Genomic DNA, 27321 nt, shown 5'->3' on the forward strand with positions numbered 1-27321 from the left:
TGTCTCTCATAATTTTGTAGACCTCTATTAGGTCTCCCCTCAGCCTCCATCTTTCCAGTGAAATCCTAGTTTATTCAACCTCCCCTCATAGCCCTCGAAACCAGGCAACAACCTGGTGAACCTTCTTTGCACTCTCTCCAAAGCTTACAGGTCCTTCTGATAATGGGGTGTCCAGAACTGCACGCAATACTCCAAATGCGGCCTAACCAAGGTTTTATACAGCTGCAACATGATTTCCCAACTCCTGTACTCAACGCCCCAGCTGAAGGCAAGCATGCCATATGCCTTCTTAATCACCTTAGCCACTTGTGCTTCCACTTTTAAGGAACTGTGGACCCGCACGCCCAGATCGCTCTTTATGTTAATGTTCCTAAGGGTTCTGCCATTTACAGTATAATTTACTCCTAAATTTGATCCTGCAAAATGTATCACCTCCCATTTGTCCGGATTAAACTCCATCTGCCATTCCTGTGCCCAAGTCTCCAATCGATCTATATCCTGGTGTATCCGCTGACAATCCTCAGCACTATCAGCAACTCCACCAATCTTCATGTCATCAGATCACCCACATTTTCCTCCAGATCATTTATATACATTACACACAACAGAGGTCCCAGCACTGATCCCTACAGAATATCATTAACTACAGATCTCCATTCTGAAAAACACCCTTCCACCACTACTCTCTGCTTCTATAACCAAGCCAGTTCTGAATCCATCTCGCCAGCCCACCCCGAACCCCATGCAATTTTAGTTTTTGTACCAGTCTGCCATGTGGACCCTTGTCAAATGCCTTATATGTCCATATAAACTACATCAACAACTCTTCCCTCATCCATTATCTTTTGTCACCTCTTCAAAAAACTCAATCAAGTTGGTGAGTGATGACCTTCCCCATACAAAACCATGCTGCCTGTCATTAACTAGTCCATTTTCCTCCAAATGTGCACATATCCTGTCCCCCATATTTTCTCCAAAAACTTCCCCATCACTGATGTCAGGATTATTAGCCTTCAACTTGCTGGATTATCCCCGCTTCCTTTCTTAAACAAGGGAACAACATTGCCTATTCTCCAGTCCTCTGGAACCTCGTTTGTGGTCAAAGAGGATGCAAAGTTCTGTCACCTTCACAGATGTGAACCCCAAATGTCTCTGATCCATTACCCCCCTAAAATCTGTCATTTGTCAATGAAAACATCTGTGCAGGCAAGGTAGCTTCTGTAATAAAAGCAAAATACTGTGAATGCTGTAATCTGAAACAAAAACAGAAAGTGTTGGAAAATCACAGCAGGTCTGACAGCATCACTCTCTTAGGACCAACCCTGACCTTGTCACAAACCCGCCGACAGGGCGGTGCTGTTGTTGTCTGACGTAAGGACGTCTGCCTCGCAGAGGCTGAGCGCCAACTCTTGGACGCTTCCTTCTACCTTCCCCTAGACCACGACCCGACCACAGGACATCAAGCCACTGTTTCCAGGACTGTCAATGACCTCATCCCCTCCAGAGATCTTCCCCCCACAGCCTCCAACCTCAGTGTCCCAACCCCGGACTGCCCGTTTCTACCTCCTTCCCAAAATTCACAAACAGGACTGCCCCGGTAGGCCCATTGTGGCAGCCTGTTCCTGCCCCACTGAACTAATTTCCTCCTATCTTGACTCCATTCTCTCTCCTCTTGTCCAGTCCCTTCTCACCAACATCCGCAATTCCTCCAATGCCCTACGCCATATTAACGACTTCCAGTTCCCCGGCCCAAACCACCACCTCCTCACCATGGATGTCCAATCCCTCTACACCTCCATTCCCCACCAGGATGGCCTCAAAGCTCTTGGATTCTCCCTCGAACAGAGGTCTGAACAATCCCCATTCACCACCACTCTCCTTTGTCTGCCTGAACTGGTTCTCTCACTCAACAATTTCTCGTCTCACTTCCTCCAAATAAAAGGTATGGCTATGGGCCCCCGCATGGTTCTTTGAGAAGGTGACCAAAGAGGTGGATGAGGGTAAAGCGGTTGATGTGGTGTATATGGATTTCAGTAAAGCGTTTGATAAGGTTCCCCACGGTAAGCTATTGCAGAAAATACGGACGCATGGGATTGAGGGTGATTTTGCGGTTTGGATCAGAAATTGGCTAGCTGTAAGAAGACAGAGGGTGGTGGTTGATGGGAAATGTTCATCCTGGAGTTCAGTTACTAGTGGTGTACCGCAAGGATCTGTTTTGGGGCCACTGCTGTCTGTCATTTTTATAAATGACCTGGATGAGGGCGTAGAAGGATGGGTTAGTAAATTTGCGGATGACGCTAAAGTCGCTGGAGTTGTGGACAGTGCGGAAGGATGTTGCAGGTTACAGAGGGACATAGATAAGCTGCAGAGCTGAGCTGAGAGGTGGCAAATGGAGTTTAATGCGGAAAAGTGTGAGGTGATTCACTTTGGTAGGAGTAACAGGAATATAGAATACTGGGCTAATGGTAAGATACTTGGTAGTGTGCATGAGCAGAGAGATCTCGGTGTCCATGTGCATAGATCCCTGAAAGCTGGCACCCAGGTTCATAGGGTTGTTAAGAAGGCGTACGGAGTGTTAGCTTTTATTGGTAGAGGGATTGAATTTCGGAGCCATGAGGTCATGTTGCAGCTGTACAAAACTCTGGTGCGGCCGCACTTGGAGTATTGCGTACAGTTCTGGTCGCCGCATCATAGGGAGGATGTGGAAGCATTGGAAAGGGTGCAGAGGAGGTTTACCAGGATGTTGCCTGGTATGGTGGGAAGGTCTTATGAGGAAAGGCTGAGGGACTTGAGGCTGTTTTCGTTAGAGAGAAGAAGGTTAAGAGGTGACTTAATAGAGGCATACAAGATGATCAGAGGATTAGATAGGGTGGACAGTGAGAGCCTTTTTCCTCTGATGGTGATGGCTAGCATGAGGGGACATAGCTTTAAATTGAGGGGTGATAGATATAGGACAGATATCAGAGGTAGGTTCTTTACTCAGAGAATAGTAAGGGTGTGGAATGCCCTGCCTGCAACAGTAGTGGATTCGCCAACATTAAGGGCATTTAAATGGTCATTGGATAAACATATGGATGATATTGGAATAGTGTAGGTTAGATGGGCTTTAGATTGGTTTCACAGGTCGGCGCAACATCGAGGGCCGAAGGGCCTGTACTGCGCTGTAATGTTCTATGTTCTATGGGCCCGTTATGCCTGTCGCTTTAAGGGTTATGGGGAGCATTCCTACTCCGGCCCCCTCCCACAACTCCTTTATCGATACATCGACGACTATTTCGGTGTCACTTCATGCTCTCGTCTGGACCAGGAAAAAATGTATAAATTTTGCTTCCAATTTCCACCCATCTATCGCCTTCACATGGTCCATTTCTGACATTTCTCTTCCCTTCCTTGACCTCGCTGACTCCATTTCTGGTGATAAACTGTCCATAGTATCTATTACAAGCCCACTGGCTCCCACAACTACTTTGACTACAGCTCTTCACACCCCACATCCTGTAAGGACTCCATCCCATTCTCTAAGTTCCTTCGGCTCAGCCACATCTGTTCTGACGGTGCCACTTTCCAAAATAGCGCTGCTGATATGTCTTTCTTCTTCCTCAATTGTGTTTTTCAACCCACTGTGGTTGATAGGGCTCTCAACTGCGTCCAACCCATTCCCTGGGCCAATGCTCCCATACCCTTCCCTCCCTCCCAGAACCAGGATAAGATCCCCCTTGTCCTCATTTTTCACCCCACCAGTCTCTGCATTCAAAGGATCATCTTCCGCCATTACCACCAACTCCAGCATGATGCTACCACTCAACACATCTTCCCCTCACTACCCTGTCAGCATTCCACAGTCATTCTCTCCGGGCTACGGGACACCCTGGTCCACTCCTCCATCACACCCAACACCTCACTCCCTGCCCATGGCACTTTCCCATGCAATCGTATAAGGTGCAACACCTGCCCTTGCTCCCAGGTCCACAGATGGTTAAAGTGGTCGAGGGCTTGGGCAATGGCTGTACTTTAGATTTATTGGTGGATGATTGTGCAAACAGTATTCTGGGGACTGGTAAAATTGGCCACTGAAACTATACACTGTTTAAGGAAGATTGAGGCCAAAAGATTCCCTCATCCTGTCCTGTCTTAGGTCCTTCATTAGGAAGGTGGAAACTGATCTGTTCAAAATAGTTTCAGCTTGTTTATTGTATCACAGAAATAGAAAGCTAAGATAGATACAAAAGATGGTAAGTTGTCAACTCACTTGAAAGAAAGTCCACATTTGTTGAGGACTCGTTTGGAAGACCAAGCCTCAATGGGGGTTCCTCCCCAACATGATTCCACCAACCCAATAGGATATTGCAGCTTTTCATAGAGATATCGACCAAACAGCCAGCAGACAGCTGAGAACGAGGTAAAATTGCCATTGCCAAGAATTTCTAGGATTCAGTCAGACAAAAACAAGCAGGAATTTAGCTTCCTTCAAAATTGCACTGGGCTTAGAATCCCTACAGTGCAGAAGGAAGCCATTCGGCCCATCGAATCTGCACCGACTCTTAACCAGGCTTACCCTGCAACCACATGTCTTTACCCTATTAGTCCCCTAACCTATATGTCTTGGGACACTAAGGGGCAATTTAGCATGGCCAATCCACCCAATCTTCTCTATTGCCAGATTGAGAAAATTGCTCCTGATGGGGAGAATCAGAAAACACAAGTATAATGCAAAAATTAGAGTTAGGTCTTCCTGGATTGAAAAAGAAGCATTTTCTAAAACTAGGATTTATGCAAATCTGGGAGTCTTACCCCAAGAAATCCGTACATTCTGTGCTTTCATTTGAGCTTTTGAGGCTGTGATCGACACATTTCTTTTAGATAAGGCAGCAAGGGAATAAAGATGAGTAAATGGAGTTGAGATATAAATCAGTTGTGGACTAACTGAACAGCAGAGAAGGGTCAAAGGGCTGAATAGCTTACTCCTGGGTTCCTGTGACCAGCACACCACTGGCATATGATCTTCTGCATTCACCTTTTGAGGAGACTAATTAACATCTTATCTGAAAGACTGCATCTGGAAAAATCTTGCAAATAGTTACAAAAGAAACTAACATGACCCGAAACACACTCCTTCAACTCCTGTGGAAGTGCAAATATAACATACATCAGAGCAACAAAGGACTCAAAGCGTCAATATGGGTTATTTCAAGAGCTGATAAGCAAACATCAAGCCTACTTACAATATTTTATCATTTCCAATATTATGGGTGAGAGGGAACTGATAACTCCTGCTGTTTTCAGTCATGCATTTTATGTAAATTAACCAGATCATTAATTTATCATATTGGATTAATGGCAAGTTTACTTGCTGACATGCATTTGAGGCACTTGCAAGAACCCACAGACCAGTCAGTACAAATTGCTGTGACAAATCCCAAATCACACTATTGAATAACTTGCTATAAAGCCATACTTCTGATCACAGGGAACATGAGTTCTGCTAAAGGGAGTGACTTTTGACATTGAACAAAGGATAATATCCGTACGACATCAACTTGACTCATTGCCAGTACTCTGATCTGAGCCCACTCCAAAATTTGCATGAAATGCAGGCTGGCTGCCCACACAGAGGAAAGCTGCAAGACTGGAGGTGAACATTTTCAAATGCAATGTTAAACTGAGGCTTGTCTGCTGGATGAAATGAACGCAAGGACCCCATGGTATCGTTCAGGAACAGCCGAGACTGTCATTCTGCAGCCCTTCCTCCCTCGTTAAACAAAAAGGTACGAGCAGTCCTCCAGTCCTCTGGTACCACGCCTGTAGCCAAACAAGATCGGAAAATGAGGCCAGAGTGTCTGCTATTTCTTCTTTTGCTTTTCTTTAGCAGCTTGTGATATATCCCATCTGATCCTGATTATCCAATTTTCAGGATATTAAACATTTTAATATTTCATCCCTCATTATGTTTACCCCATCTAATTTTTCACACTTTTCCTGAACTATAAGGTCTGCTTCGTCCCCCAGTGTTATTAAAAATAAGAATCATGTCCATGTCTTCCACCTCCACACATAAGTTATCTTTCTGCTTAGGCTCCTGCTCTTTCTTTTTCCTCACATATTTATAAAATATTTTTGAATTTTTCCTTGATTTAACTGAGCAACACTGTTTTCAAGCCTCCCCTTTGCTATGCTCATTTCCTTTGTAATTTCATCCTGCACCGTCTATACTCTTGTCAGCTTTCTGCAGCATTGAACTTTTGGTATCTGACGTAAGACCATAAGACGTAGGAGCAGAGGTAGGCCAGTCGACCCATCGAGTCTGCTCTGCCATTAAACGAGATCATGACTGATCTAATATAATCCTCAATTCCACTTTTCCGCTTTATCCTCATAACCCTTGATTCCCTTACTGATTAAAAATCTGCCTATGTCAGATTTGGACAAACTTAATGTCCCAGCCTCTACAGCCATGGAACCAAAGAAATGATACAGCACAGAAGGGGCCATTTGGCCCATCTTGTCCATGTTGACCCACAGACACCCAGATGCCCTTTCTAATCCCATCTTCCTACACACGACCTATAACCCTGCAGCTTACAGCGCTTAAGGTGCAGATCCAACTCTCTGAAATAAAGAGTTCCAGACGTTCACTATGGCACAGTGGCACAATAGTTAGCACTGCTGCCTCACAACGGCAGGCAGCTGGATTCGATTCCTGGCTTGAGTCACTGTCTGTGTGGAGTCTGCACGTTCTCCCTGTGTCTGTGTGGGTTTCCTCCGGGTACTCCAGTTTCCTCCCACACTCCGAAAGAAGTGCTGGTTAGGTGCAATGGCCATGGTAAATTCTCCCTCAGTGTACATGAATAGGCGCCAGAGTGTGGCAACGAGAGGACTTTCACAGTAACTTCATTGTAGTGTCAATCATAGAATAGAATCATAGAATCCCTACAGTGCAGAAAGAGGCCATTCGGTCCATCAAGTCTGCACCGACAACAATACTACCCAGGCCTTTTCCTCATAATCCTACATATTTACCCCGCTAATCTCTCGAACCTACACATCCCAGGACACTAAGGGGCAATTTAGCATGGCCAATGCACCTAACCTGCACATCTTTGGACTGTGGTAGGAAACCGGAGCACCCGGAGGAAACCCACGCAGACACTGGGGGAACAGGTAAACTCCATACAGACAGTTACCCAAAGCAGGAATTGAACCTGCGTCCCTGGCGCTGTGAGGCAGCAGTGCTAACCATTGTGCCACCGTGCCACCCCAGTATGACTGCCTTTTTATTTCTCAATTCATTGGATACACAGCATAGAAAAGTTCATGCCAGTATTTATGCTTCACTTGAGCCTTCTCCCATCTTTTCTCAAATAAATCTATCATCATAAACTGAACCTAAACCTTTTTCTTCATATGCAAATTCTGTAGAAGGCTCTATGAGATCCTCTTCATTCTTCTATCCAAGATATTCCATACAAGGCCCTAAGAAGGTTCTTTATATGTTCCTTTCTATTTGTGATTTAGAAAATCCCACTGCTAGTGCCGGTCTCACCTGCCAGGGAGCCTGTCTCTCTCACCCACCATGGAAGCCCCTCCTTACCCGCCGTGGGAGCCCCTCTTTACCCGCCGTGGGAGCCCCTCCTTACCCGCCGTGGGAGCCCCTCCTTACCCGCCGTGGGAGCCCCTCCTTACCCGCCGTGGGAGCCCCTCCTTACCCGCCGTGGGAGCCCCTCCTTACCCGCCGTGGGAGCCCCTCCTTACCCGCCGTGGGAGCCCCTCCTTACCCGCCGTGGGAGCCCCTCCTTACCCGCCGTGGGAGCCCCTCCTTACCCGCCGTGGGAGCCCCTCCTTACCCGCCGTGGGAGCCCCTCCTTACCCGCCGTGGGAGCCCCTCCTTACCCGCCGTGGGAGCCCCTCCTTACCCGCCGTGGGAGCCCCTCCTTACCCGCCGTGGGAGCCCCTCCTTACCCGCCGTGGGAGCCCCTCCTTACCCGCCGTGGGAGCCCCTCCTTACCCGCCGTGGGAGCCCCTCCTTACCCGCCGTGGGAGCCCCTCCTTACCCGCCGTGGGAGCCCCTCCTTACCCGCCGTGGGAGCCCCTCCTTACCCGCCGTGGGAGCCCCTCCTTACCCGCCGTGGGAGCCCCTCCTTACCCGCCGTGGGAGCCCCTCCTTACCCGCCGTGGGAGCCCCTCCTTACCCGCCGTGGGAGCCCCTCCTTACCCGCCGTGGGAGCCCCTCCTTACCCGCCGTGGGAGCACTTCCTTACCCGCCGTGGGAGCCCCTCCTTACCCGCCGTGGGAGCCCCTCCTTACCCGCCGTGGGAGCCCCTCCTTACCCGCCGTGGGAGCCCCTCCTTACCCGCCGTGGGAGCCCCTCCTTACCCGCCGTGGGAGCCCCTCCTTACCCGCCGTGGGAGCCCCTCCTTACCCGCCGTGGGAGCCCCTCCTTACCCGCCGTGGGAGCCCCTCCTTACCCGCCGTGGGAGCCCCTCCTTACCCGCCGTGGGAGCCCCTCCTTACCCGCCGTGGGAGCCCCTCCTTACCCGCCGTGGGAGCCCCTCCTTACCCGCCGTGGGAGCCCCTCCTTACCCGCCGTGGGAGCCCCTCCTTACCCGCCGTGGGAGCCCCTCCTTACCCGCCGTGGGAGCCCCTCCTTACCCGCCGTGGGAGCCCCTCCTTACCCGCCGTGGGAGCCCCTCCTTACCCGCCGTGGGAGCCCCTCCTTACCCGCCGTGGGAGCCCCTCCTTACCCGCCGTGGGAGCCCCTCCTTACCCGCCGTGGGAGCCCCTCCTTACCCGCCGTGGGAGCCCCTCCTTACCCGCCGTGGGAGCCCCTCCTTACCCGCCGTGGGAGCCCCTCCTAACCCGCCGTGGGAGCCCCTCCTTACCCGCCGTGGGAGCCCCTCCTTACCCGCCGTGGGAGCCCCTCCTTACCCGCCGTGGGAGCCCCTCCTTACCCGCTGTGGGAGCCCCTCCTTACCCGCTGTGGGAGCCCCTCCTTACCCGCTGTGGGAGCCCCTCCTTACCCGCTGTGGGAGCCCCTCCTTACCCGCTGTGGGAGCCCCTCCTTACCCGCTGTGGGAGCCCCTCCTTACCCGCTGTGGGAGCCCCTCCTTACCCGCTGTGGGAGCCCCCCCTTACCCGCTGTGGGAGCCCCCCCTTACCCGCTGTGGGAGCCCCCCCTTACCCGCTGTGGGAGCCCCCCCTTACCCGCTGTGGGAGCCCCTCCTTACCCGCTGTGGGAGCCCCTCCTTACCCGCTGTGGGAGCCCCTCCTTACCCGCTGTGGGAGCCCCTCCTTACCCGCTGTGGGAGCCCCTCCTTACCCGCTGTGGGAGCCCCTCCTTACCCGCTGTGGGAGCCCCTCCTTACCCGCTGTGGGAGCCCCTCCTTACCCGCTGTGGGAGCCCCTCCTTACCCGCTGTGGGAGCCCCTCCTTACCCGCTGTGGGAGCCCCTCCTTACCCGCTGTGGGAGCCCCTCCTTACCCGCTGTGGGAGCCCCTCCTTACCCGCTGTGGGAGCCCCTCCTTACCCGCTGTGGGAGCCCCTCCTTACCCGCTGTGGGAGCCCCTCCTTACCCGCTGTGGGAGCCCCTCCTTACCCGCTGTGGGAGCCCCTCCTTACCCGCTGTGGGAGCCCCTCCTTACCCGCTGTGGGAGCCCCTCCTTACCCGCTGTGGGAGCCCCTCCTTACCCGCTGTGGGAGCCCCTCCTTACCCGCTGTGGGAGCCCCTCCTTACCCGCTGTGGGAGCCCCTCCTTACCCGCTGTGGGATCTGACCACTGCACCGCGATGCTGGTAAGATCATTCAGCTCTTGGCTTGACTCGTTCAATCCAGCTTGGAACAGTCGTATAAATGGATAATGGGGAGCAACAGAGAGCTCATCACTTGCGTTAATAATCTGAAAGAGAACATTATAAATGAACAACTCCATATTAAACATCACTTAGAACAGACATTTTAAAAACACATGAAAGAGAAATGCGCTTCAGAAATTTCAGAACTCGATGTTGTTTCTAACCTTTCCACTAATGTCAGTCTGTCCCTCCCCAACACACTACAGGCACTACTCAGTCTAAGCCACAAACCTTTCTCTTCTTCACTCCAAGTAACATGGGGATACAGTTTCTCCAGTCCCATACATTAACTCTTTCAGTCCTGAACACCCTAATACCACATGCCTTGCCCTAATCATACTCTGTATCTTTCTGCCCTTTCAGGAATATTGTCTTTGGGTTGAAGAATTGCAAGGGAAAGTGAAACTAAATAACTTCAGACCATCAGTAATTTTGACAAGAGTCAGTATAGATTAGTAAAGGGTAGATTATGCCTGACAAATCTTGTTGAGTATTTTGAACCAGTCATTAATGGTGCACAGGTTATTTTGTCTTCACTGATTTCCAGAACAAAACTGCAAAGGTTCCACATGGGAAAATAGTGTCAAAAGTGCCTGTAATTGGAGTAACTTGTCAGGTAATTGAAGAGAGAAGGAATTAAAGGAATGCGCTGACTGGCAGAATGTCACTAACAGTATTCTCAATGCATCTGTACATAGAGTCAGAGGAGACGATCTTTCCAAAGAAATTTTAAGTCCAGGATGGGCGTGAAAACAGGAGAATTTCAGATCTGTTTTTGGGCGAGTTCAAATCTGCCATTTTGTCCACTCAGTGCATGAAAAAACATTTCTCGCTTGTAGGGGGAGGAGGATGACGTTTAAGTCACCCGAATGCTGGCTGAGAGCAGCAGAGGATGTCATTGTGCATGCGCAGGTCTCTAGCAGCAGAGACCTGTCACTTAGCCTCTGCTGCTCTAAGCTTGCCTCCATGGCTTAAACACAACATCCCCCCCCCCAACTCCCCCAGTAATCCCCTCCCCGCTCTGGCCCCAGCCCCTTGGCACTGCCTGGGGTGGCACCGTAGCACTGCCCGGGGCAGCATGGTAGCACAGTGGTTAGCACTGCTGCTTCACAGCACCAGAGACTCGGGTTCGATTCCCGGCTTGCGTCATTGTCTGTGTGGAGTTTGCACATTATCCCCGTGTCTGTGTGGGTTTCCTCCCGGTGCTCCGGTTTCCTCCCACATTCTGAAAGACATGCTGGTTAGCTGCATTGACCTGAACAGGCGCTGGACTGTGGCGACTAGGAGAATTTCACAGTAACTTCATTGCAGTGTTAATATAAACCTCACTGTGATTAATAAATAACTTTAGCTACCGCGGGGGCCCACAGCCTATTGCAAACCCCCCACCTGCCCGGACCGATCTCCCCTTCCACCCCCCACTATTGGCCACCTGATCCTCCCACGATCGCTAGCCTAACCCCTTTCCCCAAAAATCTGATTTTACATGGAACTAATGAGCCTGGGATGGAATCATCCCGGCACACTTGCCTATGTGACCTCGCCGGGAGAGGTTCCCTCCGTGAGAATCACAGCCGGCCCCAGCAACGTCCCCCTCCCTGCCCCCACAATCCCAATGCAGAGTGCGCATCTTCCACCACCTGGCCACACTCCCATAGTAGTTCCCTCCTCGCTCTGGCCCCAGCCCCTTGGCACTGCCCTGTAGCCAGTGGGGAGTGCTAGTGTGCCTGGCTGGCATTGCCAAGCTCGCACTGCCCAAGGGAGACCCCTCTTGCCCCTGACCTCGCCAGTGGGCCTCAATGGCCTCCGGTTCAACTGGTGAGGCCATTACGACTGGTCCCCATTGCTGGGGCCAGCTGTGATTCTCACTGGAGAGAACCTTTCCAGGCGAGGTCACACAGGCAAGAGAGCCTGGGTGATTCCGTCCCAGGCTCATTAATTCGATATTCTCTGCTTCAAAATCAGATTTGAATGAAATTTAAATAGATTATTTAGCCTTGCACCGGAAATAGGCGCAAGGCTGATCGCACCAGAGATCCGGCGCTGGTAAGATCACAAGAGACGAAAAATCACGTGAACCTGATTTCTCAGCTCTCTCACGATCTTACCGGCTCGCCTCACCCATCAGCCATCGGGGTGCAACGGTAAGATCACCCCCCACAGTCATCCAGCACTGAAGAGGCCCTTCGGCCCATTGAATCTGCACAGACAATAACAACCACTTAATGGTCGCTAATCCTAATGGGGCGGCACGGTATCACAGTGGTTAGCACTGCTGCTTCACAGCTCCAGGGACCTGGGTTCGAATCCCGGCTTGGGTCACTGTCTGTGTGGAGTTTGCACATTCTCCCTGTGTCTGCGTGGGTTTCCTCCGGGTGCTCCGGTTTCCTCCCACAGTCCAAAGATGTGCGGGCTAGGTTGATTGGCCATTCTAAATTGCCCCTTAGTGTCCCGGGATGCATAGGTTAGAGGGATTAGTGGGTAAATATGTAGGGATATGTGGATAGGGCCTGGGTGGGATTGTGGTTGGTGCAGACTCGATGGGCCGAATGGCCTCTTTCTGCACTGTAGGATTCTATGATACTCTATGAATCCCATTTTGGTCCATATCCTTGAATATTATGATGTTTCAAGTGCTCATCCAAATATTTTTTAAAGGTTGTAAGGTTTCTAGCCTCCACTACCTTTCTAGATGGTGTATTCCAGATTCCCATCCCCTCTGAATGATTTTTTTCTCAAATCCCCTCTGAATCTCCTGCCCCTTACCCTAAACTTATACTCATGATTGACTCCTCAAACAAGGGGAACAGCTGCTCCCTATTCATCCTATCCATATCCCTCATAATCTTATACACTTAAATCATGTCCCCCCCTCAACCTTCTCTGCTCTAAAAAAAACAGTAAGAAGTCTAACAACACCAGGTTAAAGTCCAACAGGTTCTAAACCTGTTGGACTTCTTACTGTGTTTACCCCAGTCCAACGCCGGCATCTCCACATCATGTGTAAAGAAAACAATCCAAGCCTATCTCGACTCTCCTTCTTGCTTAAATGCTCCATTCCAGGCAACATCCTGGTAAATCTCCTCTGTACCCCTTCTAGTGCTATCATATGTTTCTATAGTGAGTTGACCAGAACTGCACACAGTACTCCAGCTGTGGCCTAACCAATGCTCTGTACAACTCCAACATTACCTCCTTGCTCTTATACTCCATGTCACGATTAATAAAAGCCAGTGTCCCATATGCCTTCTTAACTATCTTATTCACCTGTTCTACCGACTTTAGGGATGTGTGAGTAACTATCCCAAGATCCATCTGTTCCTCTGGGCTTCCCAGTGTCCTACCATTCATTAAATACTCTTTTGACTTGTTACTTCTTCCGAAGTGCATCACCTCACATTGATCGGGGTAAATACTATCTGCCACTGTTCTCCCATCTGACCAATCCATCTATATCTTCCTGTAAACTACACCCATCTTCTTCACTATTAACAACCCTACAAATCTTGGTGTCATCTGCAAACTTGCTTAACATTCCCTCCACATTTTCATCTATATCATTTATGTATTTTGCAAACAGTAAGGATCCCAGCACTGAAGCTTGTCATACACCACTGGACACTGGCCTCCAGTCACTCCTTCGATCACTACTCTTTGTGTCCTATTACTAAGCCAGTTTTGGATCCATCTGATCAAGTTTCCCTGAATTCCATATGCTTTAACCTTCTCAAACAGTCTCCCATGTGGGACCTTGTCAAAAGTTTTATTAAAATCCATATAAACTACATCAACTGAACTTCCCTCATCCACACACTTGATCACATTTTCGATACTTGGCCCTCAGCTTTTCCCCATACTTGTCAATGGCTTGAACCTGTTTAGAACCTGTTGGACTTTAACCTGGTGTTGTTAGACTTCTTATTGTTTTTTTCTACCTATCTTTGTATTGTAGCTAAACCTCCTGACAAAATACAGCTAATACTTCAGCCAAGTTACTAATATAGATTGTAAATCGTTGAAGTCCAACAGTGACCCCTGTAGCACGGCTAATCCACATAATCATCTTGAGATAGAGCGGGAGGTAAAAGAGGTGGAGAAGTTGCATTACTAATCAGGGAGCATGTCACATCTGCACCCAGAGAGGATGTACTGGATGGCTCAACCACTAAGTAATATGGGTGGAGCTCAAAAATAAAAGGGTGCAATCACTCTGATGGGATTATACTATAGCCCCCCTAACAGCCACCGAGACATTGAGGTACAAATATGTTGAGGTACAAATAATGTGGAGCATGCTAATATGCTCAGACATTTTGAGATCAAGAAATGAGTGGTGTTGGGTCTCTAGAAGAGCATTAAGGTGGATAAGGACCCAGGGCCCGATGGGATCTATCCCAGGTAATTGAAAGAGACAAGAAAGATTGCTGGGGCCCTGACAAAGATCTTTGTATCCTCGCTAGCCACTGGAGAGATCCTGGAGGACTGGCAAGTAGCTAATGTTGTTCCTCTGTTCAAGAAAAAAAATAGGGATAATCCTGGAAAGTATACACCAGTGAGTCTCATATTGGTGGTTGGTAAAGTATTGGAGAGGATTCTTAGGGATAGGATTTACGTGCATTTGGAAAAGCATGGCCTAATTAGGGAAAATCAGCATGGCTTTGTGTGGAGCAGGTCATGTCTTACTGACATGATTGATTTTTTCCAGGAGGCGATGAATGTCGTCAATGAGAGGAGAGCAGTGGATATTGTCTACATGGATTTTAGTAAGGCTTTCAACAATGTCATTCATAGTAGGTTCAACCAGAAGATTAAGATACATGGGATCCACGGTGACTGGGCCGCTTGGATTCAAGATTGGCTTGCGCATAGAAATCAGACAGCAATGGTGAAAGGGTGTTTTTCTGGCTGGAAGTCCGTGACTCGTGGTGTTTTGCAGGGATCTGTACTGGGACCTCTGCTGTTTGTGATACATATGAATGACTTGGATGAAAATGTAGATGGGAGGGTTAGTAAGTTTGCAGATGACACAAATATAGATGGAGTTGTGGATATTGTGAAGGTTATCAAAAGATACAGTGGGATATAGATCAGTTGCAGATGTGCGTGGAGAAATGGCAGATGGAGTTTAATCTGGGCAAGGGTGAGCTGCTGCATTTTGGGAGACCAAATGTTAAGGCTAAGTATACAGTTAGCGGCTGGACTCTGAACAACATTGATGTACAAAAGGATCTTGGAGTTCAAGTCCATAGCTTCCAAAAAGTGGCCACACAAGTGGATAGGGTGGTAAAGAAGGCGTGAGGGGCAGGTTTCCTTACACAGAGTGTGGTAGGTGTCTGGAATGTGCCGCCAGGGGTGGTGGTGGAGGCAGACACGATAGTGGCATTTAAGGAGCTTTGAGATAAGCACATAAGATAAGCTCGTGCACAGCCAGTGGAAGAGACTTCATCCGGAGTGAAATTCAGCCAGAGGGGAAGGCTGTCAGCAATTTGGAGCTGAGTGGGTAACTATTGGTAAGTGTTTCTCTTTTTTCTCCTTAGATTCAGTAGTCTAGTTTAAAGGTCAATAAGCAACTGACACAGTTAGCTAAGTGGCAGTTATCTGTCAATAAAATGAAGTCTGATTATGGCCTCAATAGGTGTGAACACTTAGGAATTTTAACCGGTGTGTGTCATCTCAGCTCAACTCAGCTGTGTTTAAGGCAGGGGTTTTAGCAAGTGCATGATAGTGAGCTTGTGCATGACCAGTGGGAGAGATGCAGCCTTGCGCTACTCAGGGATACGATTGCCTAACAGCAGGACAGGCAGGTGGACCTGCCTCTTCAGCCTAGACCAGGAGAAGGCACTTGACAGAATATCGCACACCTACATGATGGATGTGCTCTCCAAAATGGGTTTTGGGAAAGGAATCTGCAATTGGATCCAACTGCTCTGCACAGACATCAGTAGCGCAGTCTCAATCAATGGGCGGGAATCAGATCGTTTTCAGATCAGGTCTGGAGTCAAGCAGGGCTGCCCTCTCTCCTCCATTCTTTTTGTGTGTTGCATTGAACCCTTTGCCGTGTCCATCAGAAAGGACCCAGGCATTAAAGGGGTTACAATCCCAGGCAGTGGAGGCTCGCAGGTCAAAGCCTCCCTGTACACGGATTACGTGACTGTCTTCTGCTTGGACCTGTCGGCTGTTTGCAGGCTGTGACCAGTTTGAAATGGCCTCGGGAGCCAAAGTCAACCGGGGCAAGAGCGAAGCCATGTTCTTTGGGAACTGGGCTGACAGATCCTTTGTCCCCTTCACCGTCAGGGCAGACTACCATAAGGTGCTGGAGATATGGTTTGGAGCGGTGAGGGCATGCGCCAAAAACTAGAAAGAGCGCACCACCAAAGTAAGGCAAAAACTGGGCAAATGGGAGCAACGCTCCCTCTTTATCACCAGCAAAAACCTAGTCATCCAGTGAGGTACTCTCTGTGTTGCTAAATATAGCGCAAGTTTGGCCAATACCCAGGTCCTGCGCAGCAGCAGTCACCAAGGCCATCTTCAAATTTATCTGGAGATCCAAGATGGATCGTGTCCGGATGCATAAATCTCTGGACAAGGGTGGGAAAAATGTTCCCAACACCGCCCTCATCCTAATGGCCACCTTTGTGTGCAGCTGCATCAAGCTGTGTGTAGATCCTTGGTATGCCAACACCAAGTGCCACGACTTTTTGACATTCTACCTGTCCCAGGTGTTACGGAGGATGGGTCTGACCACGCTGGCGTGGAACGCTCCAAGTTGGACCGTACTGCAGCACCTGTCCCTTCCTGGAGAAACCTTTCCAGAAACACACCATTAACCACCTGGCAATCAAGCAGTGGTCAGCGCGTAATACCCTCGAGGCCTTGAGGGAAAAGGAGATGGTGGATCCTGTCAGATGGTTCCCTGAGCAGACTGTCAAGCATCAAGACCTGGCTTGGCTGGTGGTGAGAAGGGCACTTCACGCCAGATCCTTCATGCACGCTCGAGGTCTCAACGCCACTGCACGCTGCCCTCAAAGCGGGGGCGATGAGACGGTCGCACACCTCCTTGTGGAATGTGCCTTTGCAAAGAAGATCTGGAACGAGATGTAGTGGTATTTGTCGAGGCTCATCCTGAGCAGCTCGGTGACGCAGGACTTTCTGCTCTACAGACTGTTTCCAGGGACGCACACCGAGACAAATATCAACTACTGCTGGAGGGTCATCAACTTGGTCAAAGACGCTCTTTGGTCCACCCGAAACTTGCTGATCTTCCAGTGCAAAGATTTGTCCTCCATCGAGTATTGCAGACTGGCACATTCCAAGGTCCAGGACTACATGCTGAGGGACGCTCCCAAGCTTGGGGCAGCCACCGCAAAGGCACAATGGGAAAAGGCCACCGTTTAAAGCCTTTCAACCAGACCAAGGGGCCAGTGACTGTAAAAAACCCTCAGACTGCGTAACTGTGCAACTCTGTAAAAGCAGCACACAGTGCAATGTGATGAACGTATGTAGTTTGATGAAGAACTGTACTGTAATGTATGTAATGTCTTGGAACTGAGCACTGTAAAATATTGAAGTTAAGGAAATTGTAAATATGACTGTTTTTCACTGTTTATGATAATTGGAAATGTCATTTCTGTAATGTTTTATTTCAGATTATTTATGAATAAAGTATATTGTTGAAAGAAAAATGTGGAGATGACAGCATTGGACTGAGGTGGGCACAGTAAGAAGTTTCACAACACCTGGTTAAAGTAGAACAGGTTTATTTGGAATCACGAGCTTTCGGAGCACTGCTCCTTCATCAGGTGACTTGATTCCAAATAAACCTGGTGTTGTGAGACTGCTTATAGTGGGAGAGAGACTGAGCTGAGTGAGAATTTGGTGCTGAGGGGAAAAGAGGTGCTTTCTACTTTTTCCTTTAAAACTTTCAATCTTCCCTTAACCTTCAGGTACTATTGACACAGCCACAGCACATGATCTGTCACCTCCCTAACCTTAGGTGACACTGGCAGTCATCTGCTGTGGCTGTGGCCTTGAGCAGCTGTCACTTTAGAAGACTCCTGCTGATGTGCATGAGATTCTTCAGTCACCATGGCAATGATGGGTGGGCGGAGGGGATGAAGTACCCAGAGAGGAACTTCCAGATGGATGCAGCTGCTGCCCATCCCCTGCCAGCTATTGGAATTCCAGGAGCTGGGTCTACAACCAAGCTCACAATTCCTGTCATCCTGGTTCTGCATTCATATGTATCTCATACTTAGCCTCAATGTTTGAGTATAATATAGATATTGTAAACTGATTTTCTTTCTGATCTTTCAAAGTTTATTTATGTTTCTTCCAAACCCGAGAATCTTGAGAGTTTTTTTACCGAGTAAACATAGAAACATAAAAAAACTACAGCACAAAACAGGCCCTTCGGCCCCACAAGTTGTGCCGAACATATCCCTACCTTTTAGGCCTACCTATAACCCTCCATCCTATTAGGTCCCATGTACTCATCCAGGAGTCTCTTAAAAGACCCGATTGAGTTTGCCTCCACCACCACTGACGGCAGCCGATTCCACTCGCCCACCACCCTCTGTGTGAAAAACTTCCCCCTAACATTTCCCCTGTACCTACCCCCCAGCACCTTAAACCTGTGCCCTCTCATAGCAGCCATTTCTACCCTGGGAAAAAGCCTGAGGGTCCACCCGATCTATGCCTCTCAACATCTTATATACCTCTATTACCTCATCCTACGTCTCTCCAAGGAGAAAAGACCGAGCTCCCCCAGCCTATCCTCATAAGACATGCCACTCAATCCAGGCAACATCCTTGTAAATCTCCTCTGCACCCTTTCAATCTTTTCCACATCCTTCCTGTAATGAGGCGACCAGAACTGAGCACAGTACTCCAAGTGGGGTCTGACGAGTGTCTTATATAGCTGCATCATTATCCCCAGACTCCTAAACTCAATCCCTCGATTGATAAAGGCCAGCATGCCATGTGCCTTCTTAACCACCTCCTCCACCTGCGGGGCCGATTTTAGAGTCCCATGGACCCGGACCCCAAGGTCCTTCTGATCCTCTACAGTACTAAGAGTCTTTCCCTTTATATTGTACTCCTTCATCCCATTTGACCTGCCAAAATGGACCACTACGCATTTATCTGGATTGAAGTCCATCTGCCACTTCTCCGCCCAGTCTTGCATCCTATCTATGTCCCTCTGTAACTTCTGACATCCCTCCAGACTATCCACAACCCCACCAACCTTTGTGTCATCAGCGAACTTACCAACCCATCCCTCCACTTCCTCATCCAGGTCATTCATGAAAATGACAAACAGCAAGGGTCCCAGAACAGATCCCTGGGGCACACCACTGGTGACTGACCTCCATTTAGAAAAAGACCCATCTATACACACTCTCTGCCTCCTTTTGGCAAGCCAGTTCTGGATCCACAGGGCAGCAGCCCCTTGGATCCCATGCCCTCTCACTTTTTCTCGAAGCCTTGCATGGGGGACCTTATCGAACGCCTTGCTAAAATCCATATAGACCACATCTACCGCTTTCCCTTCGTCAATGTGTTTAGTCACATTTTTGAAGAACTCCACCAGGCTTGTAAGGCACGATCTGCCTTTGACAAAGCCATGCTGAGTATTCTTGAGCATACTAAACCTCTCTAAATGCTCATAAATCTTGTCCCTCAGGATCTTCTCCATCAGCTTACCAACCACGGTCGGTAATTTCCTGGGCTATCCCTATTCCCCTTGAAAATAGGAACCACATCCGCAATCCTTCGGCACCTCTCCCATCTCCATCGACGACGCAAAGATCATCGCCAGAGGCTCTGCAATCTCTTCCCTCGCCTCCCACAGTAACCTGGGGTACATCCCATCCGGACCCGGCGACTTATCTATCTTGATGCCATTCAAAAATTCCAGCACAACCTCTTTGTTAAAGTCCACATACTCAATCCTTTCAGTCCACCGCACGCCCGCAGTACATCCACCAAGGTCCTTCTCCTCTGTGAAAACCGAGGCAAAATACTCATTAAGCACCTCTGCCATTTCTACTGGTTCCATACAGATTTTCCCGCCTTCACCTTTTATAAGTTCTTGACTTTCAAACTCTATCTACTTTAAACCTCTGTGTTCTGGCCAAGGATCAGAACAAAATTCACACTGACAATGTTGAAAATAGCTGTTCTTGTTGAATCATGCTGCCTTTGAGGAGCAGCCATACTCAATTTCCACCTGCATTTACGGGTGTGCCCTGTAGCACAGTGGCCCAAGATTGGTCCTGATGTGGCCATATTCACCCTGGTTGACCTCATTAGGTCATTTGAGCCTTTTTTGGCATTGGAACCACGTCAAGACTGTTGACCACATCGGCTACCTCCCATGCTGCTGGCGTCTGGCTCCGCTTCCTCCTCTTGCCTGTGGTTGGCATCCGTAATCCACTATTCCCAATGGTCCAAGACTGCACACAGGAGGGCTCTGGAGTGAGTCCTCACAGAATCTAGGGGCTAGTTTGGTTGGGTTCCCTGACATTGTCCCTGAGTAAGGAGCTGGCAGTCACCTTGTACCAGGTCATCGGGTGTGATGAAAGCCTCAGACCCATCCTTCATCCTGATGAGGCCTCAAAGTATGATCGGAAGAATTCTGGTGGTCGGCCTGGAAATCGCATGATGACAGCCCTGCCTGCAGCTGGGTTGATACCAGCATGTTGGGACAAGGTACTCAAATCATCATCAGTTAGCCACTTAAAAGCCTTAATTTGCTGCAGGTTAAAAAGGTAAAACATGGGGCTTATCATCCAATCACTGCATGATTCTAGGCACTTTTAGGAAGGATGTGATGGGTGTTCTAGAAATGAGCAATTACCAGATTTCAAATGATTAGTAGAAGAGTCAGAGGCAACATGATTCTACAGATGATTGGTTATGATTTGGAATGCACTCCCGGGAGGGTGGGTGGAAACATATGGTACAAAAGAGAATTGGATAAATACTTGCAGGAGAAAAACTTTCAGGGATATGTGGAAAGAGCTGAGGAGTGGGACTATTTGGCTGATCTTCAAAAGAGCCAGTGCAAACTCAATGGACCACATGTGACCCTTCTGCACTGCATGATTCTGAAGTGGGACAATGGTAGCCGCAAACTTGGTTTCTGAATTACTAGCAGAAACATGGCTTTGTTAACAGCCAGTGACCAGTTTGAAAATCCCTAATGCATGATTCAGAACAGGACTGTTATGGGGATTTCAGTCAGCAGAAAGGATGTAAAGAACAGATCTGCACAGCATTTTGTGTTACACTGTGCTATTTCTGCTGGAGAGAAATTAACATCATTTCCTAACAGTAGCTGTCACACATTCCCAAAATTGTTACTAGATGGTGTTTTCAGTCTTTTTCCTGACAACAACACAAATGTTTCTCCAAACAACTCCTCCAACACAACAGAAAAATCATTTACCTGTAACACTGTCATCTGCATGTTGCTTTGCCCACCGCACAGCCAGACATCTCCAAAATAAACATCTTTTAAAACAATTCTGTCCACCCTTCCGGCAAACTTCTGCTCTGCAATAATCAAATATGGACCACCTGGAGCAACAGGATCAAGGGAAACTTTCCAAACACCAGTGACACCAAGAGCTTGACCTGAAAAATAAAAGAGAAACATAACTGATGGCCCAGTACTAACTGGAGCAGTGTGCACACAATACAGCACGAATGTCCAACTATATTTAATATCCACCTCAATAAAATCCCTTGCAAGGTAAGAGACCTCAGGGTGATCACTTACATTTATATAGCACTTTTAACATAGTAAATATACCAAGTCACCTCACAGGAGCATTATCAAACAACATTTGACACCAAGCCGCAAAGAAATATTAGGACAGATGAGAAAAAGCCTGGTAAAATAGGGAGGTTTTAAGGAATGTCTGACAGGAGAGAAAGAGACAGAGGTGCAGAGTTGTTTAGTGAGGGAATTCTAGAGCTTCACATGCAGGCAGCCAAATGTGGAGAGATTAAAATCAGGGATGAACAAGGGCCAGAGAGGAGAGCAAGGATGGAGGTATTAGAGAGAGGGAGGGAGAAGCCTATGGAGGGATTGAAAAGCAAGATGAAAATGTAATTTCAAAACATTGCTGGACTGGTCAGCAGGTACTAGGGTGATAGGTGACTGGCACTAAGTTGGTTCACCTGCTAGAATTTGAGCATCAGATCTTGGAATGAGTTCAACTATATGGAGGGTAGAAGATGGGATAACAAAGGCAGAATGAGGCTTTCAGCAAATGAGTTGATGCAGGGGCAGAATTGGATGACATTAGAGGTGAAAACAGGCAGTGTTGGTGTCAGATGTGTGGTCAGATGCCCATCTCAAGGTCAAGATACCATGAATATGAACGGCTAGTTCAGCATCCAACAGTGACCAGGGAGAGGGACAGGAATACTGACTCAGCAATAGAGTTTATGGCAAGAACCAAAGACAATGGCTTGAGGCTCCCTAATATATATAAGGGGGAAAATTCTGCTCACCCAGTACAGTCAGACATGTAATATGATGAGTTTAAAGATGGGAGGAATCGAAAAATGTGTTGTTTAGGGAGAGCTGAGTGTCACCAGAGTAAATGTGGAAACTGGATGAAGTTAGAAGTATTTCTGTGAGAATGGCGAGTCAAGAAGAGTGTGGATTTTCAGGGCAGAAAAACAGCAACTAAGTTGGAAATTACCATCACATCCCAAGGTGGCAGAGAAATAGGCTCCAGCCAGGGAGTATATATACCTGGCCAGGAACCAGATTGCAGTTGAAGCAAAACAGGGCTGGTTTTAAGTGATTAGTGCCTCAATGCTGGGCATGTTGGCCTGGCAGAGGATGCTGTTGTTGGACAATCTTTCTTGTCACTGGATTTGGAGGATCCGGCTGGTGGAACTTCTTTGAGGTGCCGGCTGTAGGTTATCTAATTCTCTGAAGCAAGTCAGAAGCACGGGAATGAGATCTGATTGAAATGTATAAAATTCTAACAGGGCTGGACAGTCTAGATGCAGGGAGGATGTTTTCTCTGAATGGGAAATCTAGAACCAGGGAATACAGTTTCAGGATACGGGGTAGGCTATTTAGGACTGAGATGAGGAAAAATATCTTCACTCAAAGGGTAGTGAAAATGTGAAATTGTCCACAACAGAAGGCTGTGGAGACCAAGTCACTGAATATATTCAAGAAAAAGAGATAGATTTTTGTTAGATTTTAATGGTATCAAGGGTAAGGGGAGAAAGCAGGAATATGGCATTGAAATTGAGGATCAGCCATGATCATATTGAATGGCGGAGCAGGCTTGAAAGGCCAAATGGCCTATTCCTGCTCCTAGTTTCTTTACAGAAGCACAGGAATGACTGCAAAAGAGAAAATGTTGGAAAATCTCAGCAGGTCTGGCAATATCTGTAAGGAGAGAAGAGAGCTGACGTTTTTAGTCCAGATGAACCTTTGTCAATGCACAGGAATGACTGTTGCCTTGTGAACCATGACCTTAGTCTCTGATTTGAGACTCTGGTCCTCAAACACTCTTTTCCTCAGTCAGTTGAAGGCTGAGCTGGCACACTGAAGGCGACGATGAATTTTGTTGCCTGTCTGCCTTCATCAAGAAGAGGCTCCCAAGGTAAAGAAAATGGGTCACATTTTCCAGAATCTTCTCATCGTATTCATCAACTGAGGGAGCTGTGGTGCTGTGGGAGTAGGTTGGAAGAGAACCTTGGGAAGACCCATTTTCCTATTTGCTTCATGAAGGAGTCGACAATGACCTGAAGCTCAGATTCTAAGTGATTGCACATACAAACATCATCTAGATGCTGAAGCTGGGGTGATTTTGGTTTTAAATTTCAATCCGACCAACGCCACACTTTCCCATTTGTTCTGTAGATTATCTCTGCTCCTGTGGGTAATTTGCTGGAGGTGAGGTGAAGTAAAGGTAAAGTCACCATAGGCCCAGACAAAGGAGAGGCGAGTTGATGCGATGACACAGCAGTGGTTCCATTAGTGAGGACTACTGTGACTCTGGAAGGAGTTCCTTGGCCACTGGGAAGAGACAGCTGAGGAGGATCCTTGCAATTGACCAGAAACTCAACTGGATTCACCACATAAACACAGTGGCGACAAGAGCAGGTCAGAGGCTGGGAATACTGTGGCGAGTAACTCATCTTCCGACTCCCCAAAGCCTATCCACCATCTACAAGGCACAAGTCAGAACTGTGATGGAATGCTCCCCACTTGCCTGGATGGCTACAGCTCCAACAACACTCAAGAAGCTTGACACCATCCAGGACAAAGCAGCCCACTTGATTGGCACTACATCTACAAACATTCAATCCCCCCACCACCGACGCTCAGTAGCAGCAGCAATGCATCTTGTAGATGTCAAATGGTAGATGGTGGATAGTTTTTAGGGAGTCAGGAGGTGAGTTACTCGCCACAGTATTCCTAGCCTCTGACCTGCTCTTGTATCTGCTGCTCTTTTCCTTCTAGATGGAAGTGGTCGTGGGTTTGGAAGGTGCTGTCTAAGGATCTTTGGTGAATTGCTGCAGTGCATCTTGCTGCAGTGCATCCCAGCAAATACATGGAAACACCACCACCTGCAAGTTCCCTTCCAAGCCACTCACCATCCTGACTTGGAAATATATCGCCGTTCCTTCGCAGTCGGGGGGGGGGGTCAAAATCCTGGAATTCCCTCCCTAACGGCATTGCGAGTCAACCCGCAGCACATGGACTGCAGCGATTCAAGAAGGCAGCTCACCACCACCTTCTCAAGCGCAACTAGGGGTGGGCAATAAATGCTGGCCAGCCAGCGACGCCCATGTCCCAAGAATAAATTTTTAAAATGATGTTCCCCGTGGCAGATAACAGGGAGACTCGTCTGTATCGGACTTCTCTCATCTTATATATAGTCACAATCACTTTACTGAGATCCCCCGCCACGCCTCTTCTTACCAGATGAGGCATTTGAGGGTGTGCAGCCATGCAAGAAGTTTTCCCTACTCCATCCTTACCTACTGAATCCTTCCAGAGATTTATGTACCTCCTGGCCCTGGTTCTGAAATCTGCTGTGACTTGGGCTAGGGATTAGTCAAGGCTGGTGTAAAACTCCTTTCAACTGTTCTAATGTAACTTTGAGCTTCACAGACTTTCAAGGGTTCAAAAAACAATTGTGAAAACTTTTTTAAAATTTCAACTTTTAGCCTAACAACATTTTGGTTGAATTTATTGTTTTGTCAACTAGATAAAGTTCAGCTGTCAAGGGGACAATTCCATCAGGCACACAAGTTTAAAATCTTGACCAGCAAAAGTTAGATGGAGTTCCAGACAGAGCACTCTTTAAACACTTCAGAATTTATCGGTATAGACTTTCCCCATTCCCGTTGTACGTGTATTCAATGTTCCGGATTTGCCCCACCAACACTGCATTACACACGGCCATGCAAAGTGAACAGGAGGAGGAGGAAGCACGGACAAAATGAACAACAGCCTGCATTTATATTGTGCTTTTAATGTGGTTAAACTTCCCAAGAAGCATAACACGTGTGTTATCGAACAAAATTCACCTAAGCAACTTGAGACATTAGGACCAATACTATGCTTATGAGAGTTTTAACAGAAGTTTAGGGAAGGAATTGCAGAGCTTAGGAACTGGGCAACCAAAGGCACAGTCACCAATGGTGAACTGCTGGCAAAATGTTTATTGTCCCACTATCAAAAGGCTATCAAAAGGCTAAGAGGGATGTGTCAGTTCAGTAAGCTAATCACCCTGGTGTTGAAAACCATAGAATCCCCACAGTGCAGAGGGGGCCATTTGGCCCATCGAGTCTGCACTGACTCTCTGAAAGAGCAAAGGGATTTTAGCTATAAGGTTAGATTAAAGAGGCTGCTGTTGTTCCCTTTGCAGCAAAGGAGATTGAGAGAAGATTTGATAGAAGTATGCAAAATTATTTATTTTAAACTACAAGATTATTTATTTTAAATTACAAGAATATTTATTTTAAACTACACAAAGGCAAGTAACAATTTCATAGGGAATTGGGTGGCCACCTGCAGGGCTACAGGCACAGAAGAAAGAAATGGGATTTACCGGATTGTTCTCCACAGAACCAGCATGGAATTGATAGGCCAAATGGCATTTGGTGCTCCAGTAACTCTGACTTGAAAAGAAAGGGGGAATTCTGAAGGCTATCCATGGCTAATCATGTGTGTGGAACATCCACAGTATTGCTTATCTCAGTTTTGGTTCTATCACTCAGCTCCTGAGTAGACAAACACAGACAAAAGAGCTGGACTCGAGAGATGAAGTGAGTATCTGCCTTTGACATCAAGGAAACATTTGACCCAGTATGGTATCAAGAAGTCCTAGCAAAACTGGAGTCAATGGGAATCACTGCCCGCAGAAGACAACTGATTGGAGTCATACTTGGCACAAAGGAAGATGGTTGTGGTTGTTTGTTGTCAAAAATCTCAATTCCAGGACATCACTGCAGGATTTCTCCAGAGTAGTATCACAGGCCAAATTAGCTTCAGCTGTTCCATCAATGACCTTCCTTCCATTTTAAGGTCAGGGTGAGGAAGTTCACTGATGATTGCATAAAAATGTTCAGCACCAATTGCGATTCCTCAGATACTGAAGCAGTTTGCGTTCAAATGCAGCAAAACCTGGACAATATCCAGGCTTGGGCTGACAATATGGCAAGTACCAACTGTGCCACACAAGTGCCAGGCAAGGACCATCGCCAACGAGGGAATCTAACCATCATCCCTTGATGTTCAATGCCTTTACCTTTGCTGAATCCCCCACTATCAATATCCTGGGGGTTACCATTGACCAGGAACTCAATTAGGCCAACCATATAAATACTGTGGCTACAAGAGCAGATCAGCGACTGACCTGTGGATAGGTGCCAACCAAGTGGGCTGCTTTTTCTTGGATGGTGTCGAGCTTCTTGAGTATTGTTGGAGCTGCAAGTGGCGAGTAATCCGTCATGCTCCTGACTCTTGCCTTGTTGATGGTGGATAGGTTTTGGGGAGTTAGGAACTGAGTTACTCACCTCTTCCGACCTGCTCCTGTAGCCACAGTATTTATTTGGCTGGTTCAGTTCAGTTCCTGATTAATGGTAACCTGATTTGAAAATATATCAGTGACCCAGTGACAGTGAAGGAACAAAATGCTGGAACTCCCTATTCAATAGCACTGTGGGTGGTACAAACACCACATGAACAGTTCAAGTAGGAGTTCAAGAAGGCAGCTCACCACCACCTTCTCAAAAGCAATTAGAGATGGGCAATAAATGCTCACCAACCAGTGATGTCACACCCCATGAATGAATTTATAAAAATAACTATATATGAAAGTGGAAGAGCTGTTCTGTGATATCACTAATAAGTTTACACATTAAATTAGCACACTCATCCAGCAGAGACGGCAGAGAGACTTTACTGAGGAGCACTCTGGGAGAA

The 27321-nt window shown here is 47.9% G+C and overlaps 1 protein-coding gene across 1 annotated transcript in view; it reads right to left on the reverse strand.

Annotated features, from left to right (window-relative positions):
• siae (sialic acid acetylesterase) overlaps positions 1-27321 on the reverse strand; it is a 93514-nt gene that overhangs the window by 39316 nt on the left and 26877 nt on the right. Inside the window, exons 3-5 of the mRNA XM_078199231.1 lie at positions 21295-21482; positions 9751-9889; positions 4250-4424 (exon numbers count right to left, since the gene is read on the reverse strand). Of these exons, the coding sequence (XP_078055357.1) occupies positions 4250-4424; positions 9751-9889; positions 21295-21482 (502 nt within the window). The remainder of the gene's footprint in view (positions 1-4249; positions 4425-9750; positions 9890-21294; positions 21483-27321) is intronic.

The sequence above is a fragment of the Mustelus asterias genome, chromosome 27 (assembly GCF_964213995.1).
Source record: "Mustelus asterias chromosome 27, sMusAst1.hap1.1, whole genome shotgun sequence".
Lineage (NCBI taxonomy): Eukaryota > Metazoa > Chordata > Chondrichthyes > Carcharhiniformes > Triakidae > Mustelus > Mustelus asterias.